Below are 26,230 nucleotides of genomic sequence, written 5' to 3'. Positions count from 1 at the left end.
TTATTTTTAAATTCTAGAATTCCTCTGAAATCTTGAATCGCAGTTTGTCTTCATCACTGGATCACAATAAGATATTAAACAAGCCATAAGCAAATAAACTTAGAATAAATTATGGAGAGCAGTGGAAAAGCGGAACTTTCTCAATAACGGATAGTTTCCTTGCGTTGTGTGTGTGCGTTCAGGATCAGTGGCCGGCGCGCGCGCACCTGCCGCTCGTTTCCCACGCCTCGCCCGCCCCCGCCACCCCGCGTGACGTCACATCCACACAAACAACGGTCTAACTCGTTTTATTACCCCTACGTAGAGGGTTCTATGTTCCAACTAATTATTGAACGATTAAGATATCAGGTGTTTATGCAAAACTATGCAAAATAAGTTAAATTTGTCGATTGCTTATTTTGTGGTTGGTCGCTCAAGCTTTTTAGCCGTAGTTTATTTTTAACCGAAGTATAAGAATATTGTAGCACAATATAGAAAAATATGAAATTATATTTCGTAATAATAAAGGAAAATATTTATTACAAGTAGTTAGACATCGAAAAGGTGCTTAAATTTAAAATAAAAGTAACTAATAAATAAATAATTTTCGTAAAGCTTTTGAAAAATAAGTGGTTGAGTCTACTGTAGACCAACGCAAGGTTAAATATTTAGAGTAGCGCCCTCTGTGGTTACATTTGAGAACTACAATATACCGCCACCTATCGGATGGTAGGCGAACTATTGAAACACAACTTTCAAATTTGTTGTACATGTATTTTACCAACGTCACTAGATGGCGCTGCTACATACTTAAATGTGTTCATGTTACATATTTTATTGTGTGTATTCTGTTTATTATCTAAATATACGTAATTTAAACAAGTTTGTATGTTATTTCGTTCATTTCAAATAACTAAGACATATATAATTATTTTTATGAGGCGATAGTAAACATTTCTCGTGCATTTCTCGTTGGATTTTTTTAATCTTGCCTTTATTACCAGTTGCCACTCTCTATTTACATCACACGTTTGTCAAGGGCCATGGCTAATGTATTATGTACAAGAATACCTACATCTTAGACCTACATTATTATTATTAGTCACCTGCTTTATTAATAAAATAACCGTGTAGTTTGCGATCAGCCACGATTTCACACTCTGCAAGTGGGAAAGGTGACAGACAGCTTTAATAGATTTCGTTTCTACGTGTACAACTTTATGATTTTATGCTATAGCGATTAGTATGCATACAATACAGTAGCACAGAACCGAGAGGTGACGACGAGACCATTTGGATGCGTATATGAATGGCTCGACGCGTTGTGCATCAGCAATAAGAGCGTGCGCACGACTGAATTATTGTCAAATTATTAAAACTTTATAAAAAAAGTTTTATACCTGCCTATGACTGAGCGATGACTAGAATATTCAATATACATGGCCCATATCATTAAAATGCATCTTGTTTATATGCACCTAGTGAACAATCCGTTGATCGTACAATAAAATTGATTTTTATTTATTATTTATCAACTTGTCAGTTATCAATAAAATGAATCTATCTTATTTTAAAATACTCCGCATACAAGACCGAATATTATTTCGCTGCGATATTTATCTAGTTGTTTTCAAAATAATTTTAGTGAAAAGAAAACGATATTTTATAACATGTTTTTCTAACGTAGGTTGGTAATAAAATCAGACTAGACGATTTGTAAATCGTTTTGTGTTGAAGGGATTAATGTTCGCGCCTACGCGTGTTAAATGTTTATCTAACGTGCGGTTTGAGCAATTACTGTTGCGGTCGATTTGTGGACAATCAACATAATATTATTATTTGTAGGGACTAGTGAAATAAAACGCGTGTGTATTTGCTTACAATGATTTCGATCAGGTGGCATAGGTATCAATTGTTTTAAATTACACGTACATTTATTACAAAAATGTCGTTGCATAATAATTTTTAATTCTAACGTTTATTATTTATACCTCAGAAGAAAGTAAGATCTCAAACTCTATTCTATCTATACTCTATACATAAATAAATATATTTTTATAAACTTATACGAACCTCAACTCAAACTCATATTTAAAAAGAGTTATGGATATGTATTTTAGCGCATTACATAACAAAGTATCGTAATGGCGTAGTGTGATTATTTTAGTAATTGTAGTTCTATTATTATCAGCACGTCAGATTCGTTTGCTTTTTCGATCAAATAATTTATCTGTTTGCGTTGGCAGCGGTCAGTATCGACTGTCGATTAATAAACCAACATGTCCGTCAACTAGTCCGCCCGCGGTACCAGGCGGTAATAACTTCTCAGGAGCTTTCGTACAGCGACCGCTTCGCCATTCACGAGCTTCGACATGAATGAGTTGTGCATGTGTGCGTCGGACGTCTTGAGCGAGTTGTATTTGTGTGCTGAACACGTGTTCGTTTGAGTCAACATGGTAGGCCGTTCATGAGAATTTTCTTGTGTCAACATCTGAACTTGCTTAGGCATAAATAACCCGCAACTTTGTTTTGCACAAAAAATATACATATTTAAATTCTTAGCTTCTGCTCATGCTTCTGCAACGTATGGAATCGATTTAGTGACTGCGACTTTAAGATTCAAGTATCTACGTACCTACTACCAAAGTTAAACACAATTGATTAATCAATCAATAGATTAGTTGTTTTACTAATTAATTCATTATTAACTAGCGGTCCGCCCCGGCTTCGCCCGTGGTATACAATATTTACGTTTTCTCTACATAAGAACCATCCTCGTACTTCAAGGAATATAATAAAAAAAGAATTATCGAAATCGGTTCAGCCGTTCTCGAGTTATGCGCTTACCAACACATTTTGCGATTCATTTTTATATATAAGATATAGAATATAGATTACGTACTTATTAAAATATACGTAACGAAAAAAATTCCTTTTTCGAATTATGGAAGCCGTAACTGGCTTGCAATACGTAATCTTTTTTTAAAAACCAGGTGACACACGAGACTCTCTTTCCGCTCGATGGAGTGTAAAAAAGTTGGGCACGCCATCATTATAATGTTACATTACCTATATGATTTACTTAATAATGCATTGGCATTAAACTTAAGGTCTTATGAAGTCTAATTTCAGGGTTTTAATTAAGGTTTTTCATAAAATGAATGTATAATTGAATGCCAAATGATATGCAGTAATAAAATCAACAATTAATGTAATTACATCGTAACCATTATTGTGTTAAACGTTTATCCGTAAGTAATAATTGTTTATTCTGAAGTGTGTAACTTTAGTAATGGGCGAATGTAAATATACACAGTTGCTACGAAGTTTTGGCAACATCCTGTATATCGTACAACATTGAGGGGAAGTGGACACCGCAACATCCTTTACGGTGTCGGATGAAGCCTCGAGACAATAAAAAATATTTCACGTGAAAATTCTTTTAAGGCTATCTCACACTAATTGCTGTTATCAAGGAAAAATACCTAGGAATTAATCCTCAACGTCTCGGCGACTTGTTATTTTACTCGAATATGACAAATCTGCATGTTTGTTTTGTTGACTGATAATTGCGGTAATTACTTAATTTATCGCACTATCTTTGTTGACTTATGGTTTTGGCAAAAACACATCTGTTTCCTGTAGGACAAATAAGTAAAATTTGTATTGTGTATCACTATCACTGGGTATTTGAAAATATATTACCTATATCATATGCGTGAAATTTATGTTGTTATTTGTAAGTTTGAATGTTATAAAACATCGTCTATAAAGTTTTCGTTCTTTCCTGTTGAACCCGGACAATGCCTGGGCCACCAGCTAGCTAGTCGTGAATAAATGAAGCGGTGATAATCATCATTGGCAGTGAGGTCTCATCTGCGCAAATACACCAAGCACGTACACAAGTTTACATACGTTTAACATACCATTCGATAATCAGCTCTATCTAATTGTGTTAAATAACAATGTTGCGCACAAAAAGTGTCATATTATGATATAATTAATCAGTGGTGTACGCTGTGAGTCACGCGGGAGTCTGAGATATTGAACAAATTACTGCATTGTTCTCGTTAGCTATAATACTGATATCATATCAATTACTAGTATTTTTTTACTTTCTCTACTTTGTTATTGCGATGTTTGTTTATATTGTTGCGAAATATATTGTTTAAGATTATTAAACACTAGCGACCCGCCCCGGCTTCGCACGGGTGCAATGCTGATACCAGGGCCGGATTTAGGGGAGGGCAAACGGGGCAAAGGCCCGGGGCCTCCACAAGCAGGGGGCCCCCACAATAGAGACTTCGGAAAAAAAATCTTACAAATTCCGACTAGTAAAACTAATAAACATCTTTTCCTTTGATATTTTTTTTCACTTTTACCTTTACCTACAGGCTACAGCCTACAGTACATGATTATTTGATTATATTAATCTTAAATATTAACAGAAATCATTGATCTATATTTGTTCACTCTAATCAGGCAATCAGTGAAATATCAAAATCTCAAATGGCCCTGATAAGCACTTCCAATGTACTACCCATCTTGAGGGAGTACCCCAATGGCTCAATGGCTCAGTGGGGTGGTACTTGCCCGCAACCTCGGAGGTTGGTTATTCGATTCCGTGAAAATTTGCACGCTGCAGCAGAGGCATTGGTGAAAGTGTATGTAACGGATGATTTAGAGCCTAGTCTTGGTAATGAATTGGTTCAATTTGTGTCTTTGATTGATTCATACAAAAAGGACTATGGAAAAGATCAATCGCCGGAACTATTTTACTACAAAATTCTCGAAGATCGAAAGGAGAATGGCGAAACTGGGCCTAACTGTTACAGAAATCATAATATATTTAAAATTCATTATGTTAATTTTAATAATTATTTGTAAAATATTGACTTCTGATTCTATGGGTAAACAAATCTTTGAAAAAAAAATAATTCGTTCATCCTACCGGTCTTATCAAGCAGAGATGTCAGTGTTGTCAGACTTAAAATAGTCATATATTATACAGGGTGTCCCACTGTTGGTATACTAAGCTCAAAGGAGGTTATAGTTTTGCATACGCTGACTACGTAAAAAATACTTATAAAATTCCAGACGCAGTTTTTTTTCAAATAGATGAATTCTTAAAACTCTATGTGTACACCCATAACAAGCAACCCGCCCAGATTTGCTACCAGCATGTGAAGCACGTTTAAGATTATGTTTTCATAGACAAAATGCTCACATTAGCGAAGCGGTATATGCCGGTTGCGCGAAGCTACAGAAGAAAACATGGATTTTCAGGAAAAATTTAGCAAAAAATTTTTGACGTAATTTTGTTGTTTAAGTATTTTTTACGTAATCAGTGTATGCACAGAACAGTAAAGTAGATAGAAGTGTGATGTGGGCGTGGCCCACGTGTCACTCATAAGGTAAGATCACCTAACTTGCTCTCAGTTGTGCGCAGAAAAATATTCGAGTCGGTTGTCAGCTGTCAAACCTTTTTTCCATATTTATTCGTTAATTAGGACGTGTTGTTCGATATTAGAGTGCAAAAATGATAGCAGACGTAATAATATCAGCAATGGAGGCATTTCATACCATCTGTAAGTCTTATTTTTATTTATTTTACATATAATATTTTATGTTATAACTTCGCTTGTAATTTGTCAAAATTGTATACAAATATCTAGTCAAAATGAACCTTAATCCGTAAGAAATTAGTACTATTATAGATTGAACAGCAAACAAGACTTTCTGGAATATTATTGCAATAAACAAACGAATGTCGCTTTAGTGATGCTTGTGGCGCATATCGACAGTATCGATACTTTAGAAAAGACAAACATTATAAATATTAAACTTTATTTTATTTTTCCTTAGCTTTCATTTGTCCAATTTATTTATAGATCTCCCAAAGAGGCTAATTTAAAAGAGAAATGGATAAATGCAACGTGACGAGTTAACTGGATGCCGAACAGCACTAAGCAGTCTAACAAAGGCCACCGATACAGCAAACCTACGGCAGTTCCAAGATTTAAAATAATGCATATTTTCTGTTTGTATTTTGTAAATATAGATTAATACTATTCTATTCCGTTTTTTATTTAATAATAATAATATAAAAAGACGTACTTAGTAGTTATAAACATACTCCAAAATGTGACACATTATACTATACTCATATAGTTAATAGAAAGAAAAAAAATACACAAAAAATATTTATTTGTGAATTATCGATAACAAGGCTGACATCCCTCAGGGCATAGCATCAGATAAATATCAAGTTAATGTCATTAATGTTGAGTGACACAAATTTCAACCTTATCTCTATGTGTTGAGGTTCAAAGTTATATCTATCGAAAACTAACGCCCTCTGTTGTGGAGTAGCTGAATGTTTTCGAATTTGGAATTTCTGTGCAATGAGAAACAAAACAGCTAATATACCTATATGATGTTATACTAAAATAAACCGTAACATGGTGCGTTAGGGTACATATTGAAATGCTGAATTTATAACCTAAGTCAGTTTTTACTCAAATTAAGCTGTCCAATCAAAGCCATAGTTTACTTGTAGTGTACTGTATAACTATCGGTTTAAATGTGTGAGTTTGGCGACACTGGTTTTCATACTAATTATGACATTAAAGCACTTCTATATGTTTTTACTGTTCTGTGAGTGTATGCAAGACTACAAGACCCTTCGCGCTTAATATACCAATAGTGGGACACCCTGTATAGATTAATGCCACATACGAATGAATGTTTATTAATTTTCATTTTTAGTTTTATTAAATTCAAATGCTATAAAAATCAGAAGCAAAACTTAACTTTTTTTAATTTCATCTTAATTTATTTAGGTCATTCTATAAAATAAAAACATATTTTACTTAATCAATAATGCCTCAATCGTCTATTTTTACTCTAAAGATATTATTTAAATTGATTAGTTATTTTATTAATTTTATTCATCCATTTATAAAGATATAAGAAATGTACCTACCTAGTGATTGTTGATGTTTTGGTAAGTTAAAAAGTGTGTTGAATAATATGTGTTGGATCCAATATTAATTGTATTATCTGACTGTTCTACTGTTACATTATTATTAACTAGACAATGTAGATAGAAAATAAACTTACCTTGACCTAGAAAAAGGCAATGCAATTCAATTCAAGCAAACTTTTATTTTTGTTTTTTTACACCCCAATATCTCTGCTATCCCATAGAACAGATCTATAATTATAATATTCATAGAATCTGTATATTTTTATCTATTTAATCCCCTATAAATCATCAGTGTAACGATCAGGCCCAGAGTCCTATGGGAGTTTGCCATTCTCCAAACAGAGCTACATTCCCAAACCTCGAAATTGCATTGAGAATGTATTTGGTCTTGATGGTATCAAATTGCACTGGAGAGCGCTCATTTTCAAAAATGAAAATTATAAAAAATAGGCTTCGAACCACGATGGGACAAAACCGTCTATCAAAGCTTTCTCTCCTGAGAACTGGATTTCAGCGAAATCATCAACGATTTTTCGGCAAAAAAAGCTCGAAAGGTTCCGTTCGTTATCACGAAAATTTAGTTCAGATAATTCATGTTTCCGATTACATTTATATGCGTTTGTTAAATACTAAGAGAATCTACTTGGTTTCACAATAAATTATTTATTGAAAAACTCGACTGAGAAAAATTGTTCATTTTATTTGGAAAATAATTTGGGGCGAGGGGGCCTCCACTCCTTTGTTGCCCCGGGGCCTCTGGACCTCTAAATCCGGCCCTGGCTGATACTAAATACACTACAGAAAAACTGTGAACGTTGTATATAGAAACATAGCGGCTCGCTCCGGCTTCGCACGGGTATAAAATAGATAGCCGGGCGGCCGGCCGGTACCGCCGCAAACGCTACGTCCCACAATTTTTAAATCTGTAATATCTTCAAAAATATTCACTTAAATCATACGGTGTAAAGGGCCATATAGATCTATATTAAATGAACAATGTATTCAAGGTATTTAATTGGTTAAGGATTAATGCTGTATTGGTTAAAATCGCATCGAAAATTAGCCATTATTTGTCGTAAAAAGTAAATGACAAAAAAAAGTTATTGTGGGTTACCCATAAGAGATAGACATATACCATCGCGGACTTTTCTGTAGACCTTTTCAATGTGTATAATACTCAGTACATTATTTTGATAAAACTCGTAGGGTTCAGCCTACGTTTGCAATGTAAGCGAAAAAAATGTAATTTTTTACGACATCACATTAAAAACCTCAAAAATAACAGTACTTCTCCACTATTTAATGGATGTTATTATACATATAAACCTTCCTCTTGAATCACTCTATCTATTAAAAAAAAACCGCATCAAAATCCGTTGCGTAGTCAAAGATTTAAGCGTACAAAGGGACATAGGGACATAGGGACATAGGGACAGGGAAAGCGACTTTGTTTTATATTATGTAGTGATAACGTAAAATAGGTCTAGGTTTTGCAACTGTATTTATAAATGAATAATGTAAATTTTCCATGAATTATTTGTTTTCCTTGAAATTTCTCCTCCTATTATAAGACTTTCTCGAATGTTTATAGAAAAAATGGATTTTATAACAATTCGACATACAATATTATTTTTGCAAAGTTTGCAGTGACGCTATATTATATAACCAGAGGCGGCTCGTGACAAAATTTTATGGGTGTTCACTTGAAATAAAACACTGAAAATACGTGGTGTAAAGCAGTACATTTATCAAAAAAATTACTTATAAAGGAAATACATACGTCTTTCTTTTTGGTGTGCAAAAATATCTATAACTTAAAGCGACAAGACATTCGAAAATGTCTGTTGTTGCTTTCATCATAAGTCACAACCACACAACCACGGTGATTTCACATAATATTGTTCGGATTTAAACACACGCGTATATGTTTTCGTTTTTGTCGTACATTTTTGCGTAAGGTCAAGTTCAGGCCGTGGCAGTCCCTTAGCTTTCAATTCAAGCCGAATTTGTAACGTTTTAACACACTTTTTAATGAACGCCACATTATAATTGTTCATTTTCACACTCACAAGTAATACTGATAACTACAGACTATTTCAACACGTATCTTATGATTTTAATTAGAAAATTCCCGAATTTGCATTCGCGCACGTGCATTGAAGTTGACTCGAGAGTCGAGTGTTTGTTTATAATATAGAGAGTGGCAACATCGCGCGCGGCGGTAAAAACGAACCGGCAACGTTTGCGGGAGCGGCGCTCCGAATTTTGCTATCTTTCCATAGAAAATCTTCTGTTTCACGCGCGCAGGGCACTGGCAAACCCTCTCTTTCACTCCTATTGGATTTCGTATTAGGAAATGTACTAAATATTTTTTCATTGGAGCGTAATCGTGAGCGCACCGCTTCGCGCGTTACTGTATAATACAGTTATTCAGGTGTATGGAATGATGGAATGATGGATATATTCATTGGTATTGACAGTAGTTTTTTACGATTACGGTTGATTTTAAATAGTAATTATTAATATTAATAATGAAATTAAGGAGTATGATTTTATTATAATTATTTATGGGAGTTCACTGCACCAGCGCTCCTTAGGGCGAGCCGCCTCTGTATATAACAATAGTTTTATTTACATGTTCTACTTATATTGCGCGTTTTTGTGTAAATTTGGATTACTACGAAGTTGTAACCTGACACTTTAAACATTATATAAATAAAGAAGTAAATCTTTAACTTCAAGGCATAAAGAGTCAATTTCAAAGGTAAAGATTTTTTGTATTCGCATTTAATAAATATTTGATACGCAAATAATTATATACCCTCTGAATATTTCATGTGTTAATAATCACTTATTCGAAAAAGAAAACTTTATTAAAGAAAACTGCAAAACCATTTAATATTTTTACATTTTCGTTCTCTCGCCATTGAAGTTTATATTTTTCTTGGCAACAGAACACAAACAGAATACAAACATGGTGCTAAATGGGTAAACATATGTGCATATATGCGATGTTCCCACGTAAATATACATATAAAGTAAAGATAGAGGGAACAATAGGCCCGTATCCTTAGGCCACCCTGGCGTGAGCTAACTGTTGGGGTCAACGACCTGCCTGATTTTTAACCACCCTGTGTGTTGCAGCTGAACTGTTTTTAACTTTGTATAAAACAAAACAATCGCCAGCGATCGCTATAAAGTAATTTTGCAATTTGATCGAATATCTATAACTGTAATGACTCATGAATTTATGTTCTTTACTGAATAAATAATATACATGTATACGTATGTAAACATGTTTAACTTTATAATAATTTTAAACATCCAATTAATCCAGTAAAAAAATCAACAACATAGTATCAAAATTTTATTATAATCATTAAAGCGCGTTCAAGCATGCCCGATATGGCGATATAATTATTATTGTTTATCAACAATTCATAATTATGTTAACGATTATAATGTAAAACGTTTATTTGCTGCGATAAGAATCAATTTTATGGAAGTATTAAAATCTTTTACGACCGATTTTGTTAAAAACCTTTTTTCAAAAGCTCTTATGTAAAAAGCATACGTACGTACGTATATAAAATTGAAAATGACATCCTACAAAGTGTTTTGTCCTTTATAAAATAGGGTGTAGAATTTTTTGTTTAGTTTGAAAGCATATAAAATTAAAAGCTCTTTAAAGCTCTACCAATCCTAAACATGAAACTAAAGCCTAATCACGCTAGGAAAAACTTTCTAAAACCTAGAAAATAATTCTAATGAGCACAAACACGGCTGTTGCGGATGTTTACGAGTTGTTTATTTTGCAATTTCCGATTATCCCAATTAAGATAATATATTACTATGAATGACGACTTCCTATCAATATAAGAAAAATTGCCTAACAAATAATGCCAAACAAATTCGTTGAAATTATCCTGGTTCTTGAACCTATTATGAAAACTCTCAAACAAATACAGATTACTACTACAACAAAATAAAAATACAATAAAAAGCACTACTTGTATCAAAAAACGATCAATAGCAATGTCAAGTGCATACATGTAAACTGGGTTATGAAAATAGTTGCGTGCTGAAATTGCATCGCTCCTAACAAGGATGCTACGAATTATCCTATTCGGGATTCTAGTCGCTAATGATTGTCAGTCAGCCCCATATATGTACTAATACTGTGTTACATTAATATTCATAATGACATGTTAACCCCTTATATTATGTAACACCTTTATATAATATGTAAAAGCCACAGACATGTATATATAAGTAGACAACGCAAGTACCGCGATCTGTATGAAAACCAAGCGTGTCATATTTTTTGTACTGACCTTGACGCGTTATGACGTCACGAGCGCTTTTTAGTGATGTTAATTTCATTTTACGCTAAATCGATTAGGCCGCCACTCGCGCGGCGATTCTAGTATCGTCCTATCCCATCGAAGTAAATCGAAAGAAATCAGATCAAACTAGATCTATGTCTAAGAGGTAGTCAAATAAATGAATCGTAATCGATTACTAAATCGATTCAAGACAGAAAAATGATAATTACCATAGACAGAGGGATGATAAAATAAAGTTATAAACCTTTTAATATTCTAACAAGTAAACTAATGTGTTTTAGCTTTTTCTTACATATGCCCATTGAGTTACCATGTACTACGTACTAGAGAGGCCATCGAAAGAAAGTAATGAAACTGTCAATCAATCAATCTTCATGTCCCGTTGCATCGATCCATTTTCCTTTTATGTTCGGGTTACTTGGAAAACTGAAAAAACAAACATAGTCTAAGCAATAAGGAGTTTTCTTAAAAAACTCCCAAGATGACACTTTAACTAATGGCGTCCATGTCATAATATTTATTTTTAGTACCTTTGTATTAAAATACTTAAAAGTTCTAGGTCAAGTCGTATTAAATGACAAAAAAAATCTATGCCTTTTTTTCTGAAAAATTGCTCCTTCAAATTATCATTTATCTGTTCGATTATAAAATCGATTAGAATCGAGAACTGTTGCATCAAATGAACATCACTAACCACAAAATTGGACAGAAAAATGAGAACAGAAAAATGAGAAGACGCTATTCATTGCTTGTTATCATACGACGCGATCTTTACCGTGCCAAGTAAAAGCCGCAATGTATTCCGAATCATTTCGTATGATTTGGTATCCGTGTTTGTCACGATCGTTTTCCACAGATATTCTTTATTTGATTTTAAAATAAATAGTGCATATTCTGATTAGAAAATTACTTACCGGTGGAAGGAAACATCTCTGCTAACTCGGCCATTCACAGCTGTGGAGTTTCTACAGTTTATAACGGCGTAATTCGGCATTTTACTTTATTCAGCTTCACGTCTTTCCTTGGCGAACTGCAAGCGCGGACTGAGTGTAGGCCAGCGTCAAGTAAGTTTCATAATCGTAGTTTGGACACGGGAAGTACATACACTCGCTTAGTCTATCTTGATATATGTCCGTGGTAAAAGCTTATAAAGTAGCCTAAGTATAAATTTCGCAAGGCTATTAATATTTCTGAAGAAAATTACAGCCAAATTGGTAGAGTACCTAGATTTTGTAAAAAATAGCAACATAAAATATGAAGCTTTTTAATTGTAAAAGCTCAGAAACTTTCAGCTACACTACCTATATTATGTAACACAATACATTAAATATTGCATTCATAAACTACTTGATGTAATCAGTATCTATTTTTGCTTCCGTCCCTATAGCCCAATTTTTTTGTGGTTGAAGTTTGTTCAAATTGATTGAAATTGTTGGTATCGTTTGCAATAAAAAAAATCATTACAGTAGTTAGGTGAACTGCAACACGAATAAAAACTCTGCAACAATGCAGACCATAGTTCTTTAGTTTTCAGCACAGATTATCCGATCGCGCGTCGGTTTAGCAGGATAGGGCAGATTGGCCGGTTTCCTTCCCTCCAGCCACGTCCTAGGCGTGATTATGATTGCTGTCACTCGCTACCTTGACACGTGGCGCGAAAATTGAGTATAATCTATTTGAATCTGTGGTGTAATTTATTATCATCACTGAAGGCGTGATGGCAACACTTGAAGTATCCGATTTTTTATGCGGTTTAAATGACGTATTGCAAAGTTTTAACGAAAGAACTAGAAAATACATGTGCGTTTAGAAATTCGAAAGATGAAAAAGAGTAGAGTCCTATATAAAACCTTCCTAAAACGTCATCATCATCATTATACTACGTTGTAATATAGTGACCTAAAAGTTAAAACAAACAAGAAAGCATTTGGAACTTAACGCTACAACGTTCATAAAGCGAAGTTTCTGCTCTATGTTGTATTCTGCAATATGTACACAAAGTAAATACAATTATAACAATTAAGACTTACCCAACGATGCTTCAGGGTCTGTAAGGTCAGACAACGAAGGGACTTTCTGCATGGTGCGAGGTTCTTCAGCCTCCGGTGGTTCAGTCTTGATGCCCTCTGCTGCGCCGCCGCCTTCATCGCACTGTAAAAAATATATAAGATTATTCAATAAATAAACCATGGAATAATTAAACTCTACCGAAAGTTATTTTTATAATGAACTAAACTAATATCATTCAAAGTTTACAAGAGAAATTTATTATACGGGTTTTAAGAGATGAAATAATAGTTAACGTGTAAACAATGGTTTGAGAGACTTTTGTGAAAATTCACCATTTATCAGGTTGAAAAAATCTTTGATCCAAAAGCTTCTTAGAAGGCCAGTTTAAATTAAGTTTAAATATATATGAATTAATAAATATGACTAACTGACCAACCAACGTAGCTTATTTACTTAGGTAAATAATATTTCATTAAATAAGCCGAAATCTCAAATAAATTACAAAACAGCTATAAAACAATAACAATGTAAAACGAAACAAATATGCCAACTTTACAAAATACATTCAAGAAGCATGTCATTCGCACATTTATCCCGATAGAACAATGGTTTCAATGACTCCTGTATCGACAGGAACTTACTTTTTTCTACCATTACGTGAGCTAAGCTTACTAAAGACCCGCGTCAATATTCTGCGCAGGAGTGGACTCCTTCCGCTCGCGATCATGGGCCGATTTAAAATCGCAAGACAATACTCGAAACATTAGGCCTTCAATTTGACTTTGATGTACATAAAATGTATGTAAATGAACGCTTAATATGTGTTAGATGAATCAGCAGGCACTAAATAAATAGTAATAGAAGCTCCGTGTTTCCTTTGAAAACGATAATTTTTAACAAACCATGTAGCATCTAACTTACTAACTTAGAATATAAACATAGTAATAATATACTTTTTATTACTATACAAATCTATCTACTTAAGCGGCTAATCATATCAAATCAAATTGAATTTATACGCTGATATTGTGACAAAGGGAGGGCATGAGATACACGACCTCCTCGCATCAATACGCGTCTATTAGTTATCCAACCAAGTGTTAGATTATATGATATGATACGATCTGATTATATTTCAAGATACGCGTCACCAAATCAAAGTTGTTTTCTGTATGAACGCTTCGGTCACGGTTGAACATCCCTGCAAGATCTCTGCTAATCTTAGCAGGACGGATTGGTATATTTTATGTCTTCTTACTCGCCTTTATACCAGTCTAAATAATATGAGAGATAGTAATAATGCGTTCGAATAGAAAGAGCTCATGAACTGGCAATTGAATGAATAATAATTGATTCGGTTTGGAAACGATTGTTGATAGCGTTAATATTATAAAGCGAGTTTGATTGTTTGAAGTTTGAACGCGCTCATCTCAGGAACTACTGGTCTGATTTGAAAAATTCTTTCGGTGTTAGATAGCCCATTTATCGAGGAAGGCTATAGGCTATTTATCATTACGCTAAGACCAACAGGAGGGGAGCCACGCGGGTGAAACCGCGAAGCGCAGCTGGTAATGAATATAATAATCTAATGTAATAAATGTGTATATGTGGTATACCTACGCGACTGCTTCTGATTGTAATTCCTTGAAACTAAACCAATTTTATTGTGGACACGTTATATAGGTACTTCTTAACGGAAATAGACATATAATTTCGGCGTTGTGACAAAAATAAAAATAAGTAGGTAATGTTTACATAACGTTTATTTTTGTTGTAAAGGCAAAGACCCTTTATTTATATAAAAGGTGTGAAAGGGCGTAGTACATCGATTTTATATCAGAAGATAACAGTATCAGAATGTGACGTCATCACGCTATTTTCATTCATAAAATATAAATAACCTGTCTCAAGGGCTTTTGTTTTTCCATGATAAGGTTTCAAATTGAATGATAAAGTTCGATAATAAGCCTATCATGTTATTGTTGAAATAAATTAGATTTTAATCCACTGATATAAGTTATAACTTGTATTAATTTATATTGTGGAGTACCTGAGTACTTTATAATGGAAATGTAGATAGTGTACGTAACAAGTAATTTCCCTTTACGTTTCATATCATTTTGTGATACTGCATCTTTTTTCATAAGATTCTTGTTTTGTTAAAGTTAAATGCATTTTAAGAGAGGAAATGCGTTGAAATATCAAAAGTAGATACCAGGACCACATAGACAGAACGATTACAATCAGTGATGCATACGCGATGATTAACCCATAAACACTGGTTTATTTACGGTTCAGGCGGAGGGGTCGGCCCTCCCTAGCACGTGATTACCGATATTTGGGGGCACGAACCCAATTCAGATTTTACGTGCCTTGATGATGGATAAACTATTCAGTTTCGACCCTTCCTCTTCCTTGCTTTCTTCATTGATGGATGTTGGCAATGCCACGGATGAGAGACGTTGATTAATGCTATTTCTCATGGATGCAATATTTGGTAATTGTCATGAACTCTTTAAGTTTTGGAATAATTATATATCTCAATTAGTGCAATTTTTAATTTGGTTCTGATTTGATAGTAATATCCAAGTATATTTGTAGCGCATTGCAGCGAAATTTTGCATAATACAGTTTACAGATCATCACTTTTGCATTATTATAAAATAATATCATGGGATTTTTTTAAGGAGGGAAGTATAAAAAAGAACTGTAAATATTTTTTTTATTTAACCAAACACACGTTCTAAAACGTTTTTGTACCTACAGTTCATAAAAAGCTACAAATAAATTCAGTTTATCCTGATATATTAGTTGGTTGATTGTCAATTTGTCGCCGGTTTAATTTAGTTATGTTGATCACATGTGACTCCTCGATCTTGTCTCTATTTATCACAGGAACTTTTAAACAGAATGATATATGGAGACCACTTAATCCCGTGATTATAATGCATTTTCCTTTACATTCGACAGCGTAGTTTCAGGACTTTCATGTTTAATCTTTTTAAGAAGCAGTATTAAACTTTTTATTTATTAAGTTTTGGGTTAAAGAAATATTATTTTCTGTATGAAATCTAAAGGTACTAACTTAATGAAAAAAAGTATAGAGCAACTTCATTGTGGACAAAAATAGGAATACTATAAGTATTTTCTACCAAACTATAACAAATATAGTCCTGTAGTTTTGAATTTTTGCATGTGTTTTTCCATTTATAACACGGTGAAAAAATAAACATACCTATAAATTATAAACGTCACAAGACGAAAATAAAAATTGCTGACTCATTTACCTTTTATCTTTAATAATATAAAATATAGATAACTCGTAACAAGCAATGCATTATCTAATCAAAAAATATCTAATCAAAATTACAGCTACATAAACAAAAAACACAAGATACATTTGTCAGTAATCTAATTCTAGGAATATTTATTCAAATTGAAGCGGTTATCATAAAAAAATATATAAATACACTTGGAAAAATTACACAATATTTGTCATAATGTTCCAAGCGGATATATTATCTGCTAGATAAATCCCTTTAATTAGGGGCCGGATATCAAGTGGCAGGTCCTAATGAGCTACGCTCGCTAGAATAAATAGAATAATTTTTCCTCAATACAAGTACAGTTTCAGAAATATGAAACACAACGCTTTATGTAAGTTTTACCTTATTTATTATGTGTTCAATGTCGATTTTCGATTTGAAGACAGAGTTTTTTAGCATTCATAGAAAAATTGAAAAGTATCCAACTATTCAACCTATTGCCGAAAGTTTTTCTTTAAAAGATAAACGTTGAATAATAAATAGGCATTTAGAAATATTCATTCTCTTTATGATATTTTGTAGACTACGCATTTAGTATAACGTAGGTACATTTATATGAATTTAAAGAAAATTACTGATAATAATATGCAATTAACTACACTTCCGCCAAAAAACACTTTCAATTAATATTTGACTAGAAGCTCCATGATAAAATGCATTAAACAGCATTGTAATGTAAATGATGTCATATAGTTCATCGATTTCATACGAAAACTGTAGTTAGGTACAATGTGGGTACAATTAACAAAAAAAAAAAAAATTATCTGTGATACAAACATATATACGAGAAGTAATCGATAGAACAATATTAAGGATTAATTAAATATGTACTTAACGTGATTTTATTCGTAAGTTTACACAGTAGGCTTATGTTTAAAATTTACCTTTATTCATGTTTCTATAGTTAACCTATACAAAACCACATTATATTATTAATCAAAAAAGTTTAACACTTAACCCAAATACCAAGTATTTTAATATTAACCGTGGGAAACGAATAAGTATTTAAGTTACATATGGCAAGAAGTATGTAATCCTTTCGAGCCCATACAGTACATTTTCTGTCTTCGAGGAGCGATGTAAATCAAGTCAAGTTGTATTTTATGGCGACACCTCTTTGAATAAAGGTGTTAACGTCATAACTGTCGGCAGCCCCTTTATTTTACCCTTGGGTGTATGACGTGTTCATATGATGACTTTAAATTAACTTCAAGAAACAAATGCATTCATTCATTCTTTATTTAAATATCATTCATCATAAAAAAAGTGAAACGTAAATATCTTTAGTTTATGGTACCTATCTATGAGAAGGAAATAGGTTAGATTTGCTTGTAAAATTTACTATTGAAGCGGTTAAATTTCAAATCGTTATGTAATAATATAACAAACTAAAAATAAGATCGAAACATTATTTATCCTACGTCACAGAAAACAATTACAACAGTAATGGTAACCCATTCGTAAAAAATCCAATAAGCTCTTCGTCGCAGTAAGCTAATGTCGTAACTCATTAGCGCAGCTTAACGTCAGTGTCACGGACAGATTTAAAATAAAAACAAAACAAATAAAAAGCGGACGCTTTGAAATAGAAACTCTTTTTTCGATACACTTAAACTTCTCAGTGATTGATTGTTGGGGATGGTAAGAAACGCTTCATTTGACGCGCAATTAGGTATACCAATATGGATTTATTATTTACATCAATATCTTAATAACACCTTTTCCGTGTAAATAAAGCAATATTCTTATATTGAAATACACTACTATTTAAAAATGTGATTAAATATTTAAATTACAACAGCGCGAGAAAGCTCTGATAATCAAAATTATCTTATATTATAAGGATTTATATTTAAACATAAATTCAGTTTACCCAATCATTTTAAAAATACAAATTATGAACATTAAAGCCTGACAATATGACTGCTATGAAAGTAGAAGGACGGTTGATCACGCTCCGTTGGACGCGCCTGCCACCGCGGCATCCGGTGCTAGCCAGCCCTTACGTGCGACCAAACTGAATACGAAATAACACAAAATTGGACTATGAATGGAATACTCATGCTTTTAATTTCGAATATGAGCTGAATATGTTTAATTGTCGGCTTTTTTATTTGACATGCTAATGGTCAGTCGTAAGCGCGTACTTTGCAATTAAACTCTATCAAAATATAATATCTCTCTCTTTTACTATATTAAGAACTTAAGGTATAAGTTGAAGCATTTTATCTAATCATCCTAATAATATACTAAGCTCAAAATTAACCTACTAACTGTTTGAGTTTGCAGTTATAATTTATATGAAAGCTCTTTATTATTCGAAACGAAATTAAGCGGCCGATACTAGTTTATACAGTTTATACGTCTTTATTAAAAAGTTTAAACTCTTTTAATATTCATGTACTATCCAGAACACGTCTTGGCAAATTATACACTAGTACTAGTATTGGACCCGTCTTATAGACGAGTTTTTGTGATCCTCTCGCATTGCTTTCTTGATTCGCCTTTTCTGAACTAAATGGGCTTGTTATAATAAAGCTACTTGTTCGTTTAATATCATGGATTAGATGAAGCAAGTTTATTATAAAGTTACTAGATTTCCGCCCGCGGCTTCGCCCGCATTTTCAAAGGAAAACCCGCATATTTCCCGTTCCCGTGGGATTTCCGGGATAAAACCTATCCTATGTGTTAATCCAAGTTACCCTCTATATGTGTGCTAAATTTCATTGTTATCGGTTCAGTAGTTTTTAAGTGAAAGAGTAACAAACATCCATACATCCATACATCCATACAAACTTTCGCCTTTATAATAGTATTAAGAATTAAGATAATAAACCATTTCCGTTTAAATTTCAATTATTTTTATTACGAGGGAGAGAGCTTTCAATTGGCAAACTGAAAATGCATCTGTATCAAAGCACGAAGAAAAATATTAAATGCTTTAAGTAATCAGCCTCAGAAAATAATATACGTACGAGAATTTCAACAATACGTTAAAATAATTTTAATTTTCGTTGTATAAAATGAGCAACATACGTCGAAGTAAAAAGACGTGTCAGATTTTGAAATGAGTATCAAATTATACCTACTAGTCTAAGTATTTTGTATATTGAAGGAGTAAAACCGGTAACATTAATTTTAGATGAAGCCGTTGCAAATGTCCACGGAAAGTAAATCACACTAACTGGACAATTTTCAACGGAATTTCTAAACTAGTTGAGCGTGTTCGAATCGTCTAGGCTAGCCGCTGGCAAGGATGTAGCTTTTCCTCGTATAATCGGATTTCCTGCCGTTTGTAAGTCAAGATCAAGGTTCTATTTCAATGAACAGAAACCTGTTGAGCCGTACTGGTTATTACTTCGAGTGTTTTCATTAGTTTCTAAAGTATGTTGTTATTCTGGCTTTGATGCTCGTTAAGGCTTTCATTTGGTACTATAATCGCGCGTGAAGAAAAAATATTCAATGGGTTATCTGGTTATGAAATTTTCTATGTATCCATCGAACTTACGTTGAAGTACTTTGTCTCATTGTTTTAGATTATAATTCAAACAAACTATTACTTTACATTTTACGTCACTGAAAGCTTTTACGATTTGTTTTGTATCTTTTGTTGTGAACTACACTTTGTGCAGCTGAAGCATTAGTGCATTACTGTTTATCTGTCCGATTCGCCGTTTATTGATATTATTCCTTATTCTATTTAACACTCTTTGACGAAACAGACGCTAAAGAGAACACATCCACTACTATCTAACCATGATTCGTTATTTTTTCACATAACATACCATACTTGCAAAATCAATTTGAACTATGAAACTGGCTATAAAATATGTCTTATAACATACTATACACTTATACAGTATACTTACCAGATCAAGTCGCAAGCTAAAGGAGACATGCTTGCGGGGCGGCGGCGCGGTCATAGCGGGGGCTTCGTAGAACGCGGCGTCGTCGAGCCCGAAGTCGGAGTCGCTTTCTGCCCACTCCAGCTTCATCGTGCTGGGACTGGAATTAGTGTTTGAGTTGTAGCTAGTGATTTATGCAGTTGAAACAATGAAATAAAGGAGCTGGAAGGCTGTATAGCTGTAAAAAAGTTGCTGATATAGAGCTGATATAAGTTGGAACTTGTAGCTGTTAAAATGTTGTAAGTATTTTTGAACATAAGATTAGAACGACGTTTCATTTAGTTGAAAGTTTATATAATCATACCGTTGATTTATACAATACCGAATTGATAAATATAATGAAAAATTTACGATTTGTATTTTGAGTAAAAAAGCTGTTCAAATCGCTAGCGACGAGCAAGAGCTTATAAGTTTATTTCATTTCTTATTTTTTGTACATAAGAGCGGTTCCACGTCAAGCATCTCGGCTCTCGCTACTTACATAAACGTCAATATAATTTTATGGTCAGTGATCACTGGGGGCAAGTGGCAATACTAATAGGGCTTCGCTGACCGCAGGTAGGATCGGTCACATGCCATTCTTGGCTGTGTTGATGTTCTCGTTTTATGCTGTTGCGTTGTGACAAAGAAAATATGAAACGTCGCTTACGCTTCACTTCATTCTTCTCATAATATACTGAGAAAAATTAAATTATCTTACACCATTAACATTGGGAATGAAATTGCTATAGTATTTACTATTTCTTACGATTTCAAACGCATTGTACGAAACCGTTCCATTTTTATTTAATATCACAAACCCCATAACGTCACTCATCGTTTCCATTAATATCCCATCAAAGCGTTTCAGATTCGTTCACGCTAACGGGTTGATCCGGCGGAAACGGTTCCCGAAAGCACGTGTTTTTCATTCTATTCAAGAAATAGAGCGGATAGTCCTTTGAAAAGTGGAGTGGCCGTTTCGGGAAACCAAAATGATATGGTTAATATGTCGCTGGAGGAATTCAGCGTGAGCCAACTCGTGTCGCTCCGGGCAATATCCGCCGGAAACGATGCTTACATTGACACCGTCTGTAATAATGCCTTGTAATTGGAACGGCGTGTCGTTTGTTCACTCATTTGTAAGAGAGGGTGAAGTCAAGGGTCATAATTAGGTGCAAGTTCTTCATTATGATCGCGGAGATTTGTTGTCACAAATTGCCTCCGGATTGGTTGGTTAATACATTTGAAACGCCTAATGCGTTTGCAAGATTCTTTAATTAGCTAAATTATGTTGGGGTAGTATAATAGAAGTAATATTTTAGGGTAGAATATTTTCATACATTAAAACATTGTTATAGACAAACGATAAGAAACATAGAATAGCGAGCAAAGAAATAATCTATGAAGGTATTACTTATACATTCTATTTTGAAAAAAAAAACATACGTTTATCTTAATTTAGCTCTAAAAAAATCATACCGACCGATTGTTTCTATCTTATCAGAATAGATAAAACGTTATCTTTACATAACGATATTCGCACGAGTTTTATATGCATGATAATATTACGACTCTATATTTTTCATATCTCTTTAAATCAAATTATATTTGAGCCTCAATAGTCAAATCCTCAATCAAATCTTTTTCAGTTAAAAGTAATGCATCAACGGATTCTTAAAATGAGCTAACTGGAATATAAAACAGAGATTTTAATATGTAAATTCAGTCACTTAAAAATGGGATTGCATTTCAAATCGTTTCATAGAACTTCTGAATAATGTTAAGGTCCTTTTGTTGCTCCAGGGCCTTAATCGTTGAAATAGAAGATTTTACTTCTGGGGGCATTAACACGCAGATGCTAAGTCGATGACATACGGTTCCCGACCTACAAAATCATTTTCAGCAATTTGCTCGCACGCAATTTCGCGTGCTAATTTGATCATCTGCATCTTGTGCATCGCATGGTCGATAATCGATGTTTATTACTGAATTGATTAGTGAAAGCATTTCGGACAATATGGTACTTAAACATTTTAGTAATTTTACATATTGAGCAGATATTTCTTTAGTAAAATACCCTTTTACAAAGATATTTTAGATATCTTTGATTTCAGATCCATCCAACGAGTAAATATTTATAGCTTCATTTGTAATAAGTACTTAAACCTTTTTGTCGTCATCATTGTCTGTGTATTTTAGCGTTTATCATTGTCACTGGGTTGTGATAATAATTTCAATGTCATTAAAAATATCAGTAGTCAAAAACTTGATTGCGCAATTTTTTTAAATAATGGCGAAAAGATTTACAAAACCTACAATTAATTGGAAGGAATTAGATAAACTAGTGCCTCCTAATCAAAGAACGAATTTCTTGGCATTTAAGGCGAAATCTGATAATTATCTTCGACGGTTAGTTGTTTATTTTTGTATCATTTACATGTACCTGTGTTATTGTGTGAAAATTCTGCATGATATAAAATTGCTATAACGTATTGTATTATAATAAAACTTCTTCGATTTATTTTGATATTTTAAAACTTCTTGCAGGGTTCAAGCAAACCCACCTGAACTACCAAAAATAGATTGGAAGAAATATGAAGCATTGGTGCCGGTTACTGGGCTGGTAGAAAAGTTTAAGAAAGAATACGAAAGCTTTAAGGTCCCGTATCCTGAAGATAAATTATCAGCTACTATTGATGAACAGTGGAAGGCATTACAACCGGAGATCAAAGCATATTGTGATAATGCACAAAAAGATATAGAAATGTAAGTAAATGTATTATATATCTAACCAAGAATTTATTTGTATCTATTAGAATTTTGTGACCAATAAAGTCCCCGTCAATATATATAATACCAGTTATACCATAATATATATAATACCAGTTCAGAAAATAGTTTGAAGATATTTTAGCTCGTTAAGAAAGATGATTTGATTCGCATTGCATTCAAGAATAAATAAAAGCATTCCGTGTAAGTATTTCTGTTCTCTCTGCTGCAAATGAGATGGGTTAACTTATTTTCTGTCCAAATAACGAAGCATACAATGTTGCTCTTACTTAGAGAGTGTGATTAAAGTTGATATTTAAAGTCGTTTGATAAATAAACTAATAATTAGCAAGGAGAAGACTAAGACGAAAATTTTAAGAAGAATTTATTAAATATTATACCAAATATTTTCAATTACAGAGCAACTAAAGAACTAGAGAAGATTAAGAGTCTACCTAAATTCGAAGATATGACAATGGAAATGTTTTACGATTTATATCCGAACGAGGCTTTAGATCCTGTTAATCGTCCGACGTTTTGGCCACACGATGAAGAAAGTCAACTGGGATACGAAGAGAAAAAAGCTAAGATAGATGCGAAAGAAGCTCAGACGAAAAAGTGATGTTAACAAAATTGAATAAACCAATCGTTAGGTATATGATTTTTTTTATTAAAAAAGAATTGACAATGATTATAGAAAAAACGCCAGAAATATTAATTCCAAGAGTTCAACCAATTTTATAGGGATTGTAATTTGGTGTTTATTTAATTTTTCATTCATACTTATTTACTGATTAGTTAATCTCATCTAATTACACTATTCTAAAAAAAACATCAGTTCTCAATTTCGTTTCTAATAAAAGTAAAACGTCCCCTTCTTGGAATAACGGTGCTTTGACAGCAGAATCCAGAGTAAACGGTCGATGCAGTGGAATTGAGTCCAAACGAGTGAATTATCGTCTATGGGTGCATAAAAGGGCTGCACAAGTCTATATTTAGTGTTCAGGGTCGAAGCCGAGACATCAGCCAAGAAGTCGCGCGTGGCAAATTGTGACTGATGATCGGATTGTGTTACCGGATTTATTTAGAGCCAAATGCTAACTGAATGTCTAATTTGAAGCTCTTTTATTTCATTAGTGACAATTGTATTAATTGGTGACTACAGCATTTTGAATTCAATATGAGCGAAGTGGAGGTAGTCATTTGTCTGAGGATAATCCAGGTCATGAAACATTAATTTTCAACCGGCATTCCCAAATATGACGACGAAGCACGTTTTATCTAAAATTGTTAGATTTTGTCAGAAATTAAGAAAATTGTTTTCTTACTTGAATTTTTTATACAATGTAGGAAGTTTAACTTATTCAAAACAGTCACTAGTCTAGATCCAATAGTCCAGTTTTGTTTATTTAAAGTTTGCTCTATCGTTAGCATCTGAGAATGTAGGAAGTTAGAAGTGCCACAAAAGCAAATAGAAAGCTTAAGCGATTTATAGAATCCAAATGCTGTAATTTATACTTATTTGTGGTTAAATTAGTTCCATAAAGTTGAAATATTATGCGGACAATTTAGTTTGATTTATTAAACGAAATATATTTCAAGCGATATTTTGCCTATCTTGAAAATAAATATTAGTATTTTTTTCAGTTAGCATCAATTGGTGACATTACGTCTTTTCATTCATTATCTTTATCAAAGGCAATTACGTACGTAAATTGGAAAGTTTAAAACGATTATTTATGACAAAGGAAATTTAAATATTAATTGCTCAATGAATTACTTTCGATCGTCAAGGTTAGCTTTTTTCTTATTTTAATTGATATTTCGATAAAAAGTGGCACAAATACTTCATACCTATGTATTCACTTATCGTTTCTAGATGTTTCTACAGGTATAGGTGTAAGCTGTGAAGTTTTCAAATAAATAAGTTAGTTGGTAGATCTTTGGTTATTCTTTACTCTTTGTTTCTGAGAATTCATTTGTTCCATTCATTGCTTTGCTTAGTTCTTGTACATATAGTACCGAGCCTATATTCTCTCTGGGGCGTGGGTGGAAGGGTGAGGACCACCTGTTGCAGACGTCTATATTTAGCCTCTCCCCGCCCGCGGCCCGCGCTTCAGCCATTCATAACTATGAGTAATGTGCGAGTTGAAAAATTAGCTGAGTCCACCAACGCCGGTCATTTGTGACACTTTGTTTTGGTTTACATACGTTTGATGCGTGAACATTCGAGGCTATTTCTAGGTTCGAATTATTTATTATGTGGAGAATTTTATAATTGACTACATGTTTATATAACTTTCAACTCATTGTACCAGCCCATATTTGTTACCACTGCAGGAATATATACATATCCTATAGGATTCAATTTTACCATATTTGGATCTTGAAACCTAAATCAAACTCTACCACTCGAAATTACTGCAAACGAAATAAAATATCCCAGAAAACAAAGGCGTTACAAGTCTAGTAGCATATGAATAACATTATAATTGTCATACAATCAACCTCCATGATACGTCTGCCTATTCATTCTCTTCCACGCATAATAAAGCCGTGAGGTGAATGTTGAGCGATAAACGCTCAGAGCTATTTACATGTGTGGGTTATCTTTTGAAGCTCTCCGTGCCTGCTCAGTATTCTTTAAGGTGTTAATCGATAGAGATTAAAAAACATTGACCTTCGTTAAGGAGCACCATCTGCATAACTATTCACGGAGTGTTGTGAGACACGAATCATGAGTTTGTCATAAAATACCTAATGAACGTTCTAAGCTTCATGTTTGTGATATAATGATCAAATGAGTCATAGAAATGATCAGCGGTAATTGATCTTTGAGATTTATGTGGAGAAAATTGCGATAGGTCTTTATTGTGACGATAAGCAATTAGATTTGGATAAGTTTAGATGCGCTTTCAGTCTGGA

General features: G+C 33.4%; 2 protein-coding genes across 3 annotated transcripts in view; one reads left to right on the top strand and one right to left on the bottom strand.

Moving 5' to 3' along the window:
• Positions 1 to 26,230, bottom strand: part of pnt (ETS transcription factor pointed) — a 132,632-nt gene that overhangs the window by 98,655 nt on the left and 7,747 nt on the right. For both annotated transcript variants that reach the window (XM_090112116.1, XM_090112118.1), the window contains exons 2-3: positions 20,519 to 20,654; positions 13,344 to 13,464 (exon numbers count right to left, since the gene is read on the bottom strand). In XM_090112116.1, the coding sequence (XP_089968242.1) occupies positions 13,344 to 13,464; positions 20,519 to 20,644 (247 nt within the window). In that variant the 5' untranslated portion in view covers positions 20,645 to 20,654. The remainder of the gene's footprint in view (positions 1 to 13,343; positions 13,465 to 20,518; positions 20,655 to 26,230) is intronic.
• LOC149900678 (ATP synthase subunit d, mitochondrial-like) lies at positions 22,827 to 23,951 on the top strand. The gene is made up of 3 exons (XM_090112112.1): positions 22,827 to 22,945; positions 23,084 to 23,302; positions 23,726 to 23,951. Exons 1-3 carry the CDS (start codon positions 22,827 to 22,829, stop codon positions 23,925 to 23,927), a joined length of 540 nt encoding a protein of 179 aa, XP_089968238.1. The 3' UTR covers positions 23,928 to 23,951.

The sequence above is a fragment of the Colias eurytheme genome, chromosome 18 (assembly GCF_061535395.1).
Source record: "Colias eurytheme isolate Ceu_HAF_F1 chromosome 18, ilColEury1 Martin Lab GWU primary, whole genome shotgun sequence".
NCBI classification, from domain to species: Eukaryota; Metazoa; Arthropoda; class Insecta; order Lepidoptera; family Pieridae; genus Colias; species Colias eurytheme.
This window is presented reverse-complemented; position numbering and strand designations above follow the sequence as displayed.

Coding starts and splice junctions, on each gene's coding strand:
- LOC149900678 (XM_090112112.1), top strand. CDS start 22,827: ATGGCGAAAAGATTTACAAAACCTACAATTAATTGGAAGGAATTAGAT. Junction 22,946..23,083: donor TCTGATAATTATCTTCGACG/GTTAGTTGTTTA, acceptor AACTTCTTGCAG/GGTTCAAGCAAACCCACCTG. Junction 23,303..23,725: donor GCACAAAAAGATATAGAAAT/GTAAGTAAATGT, acceptor TTTCAATTACAG/AGCAACTAAAGAACTAGAGA.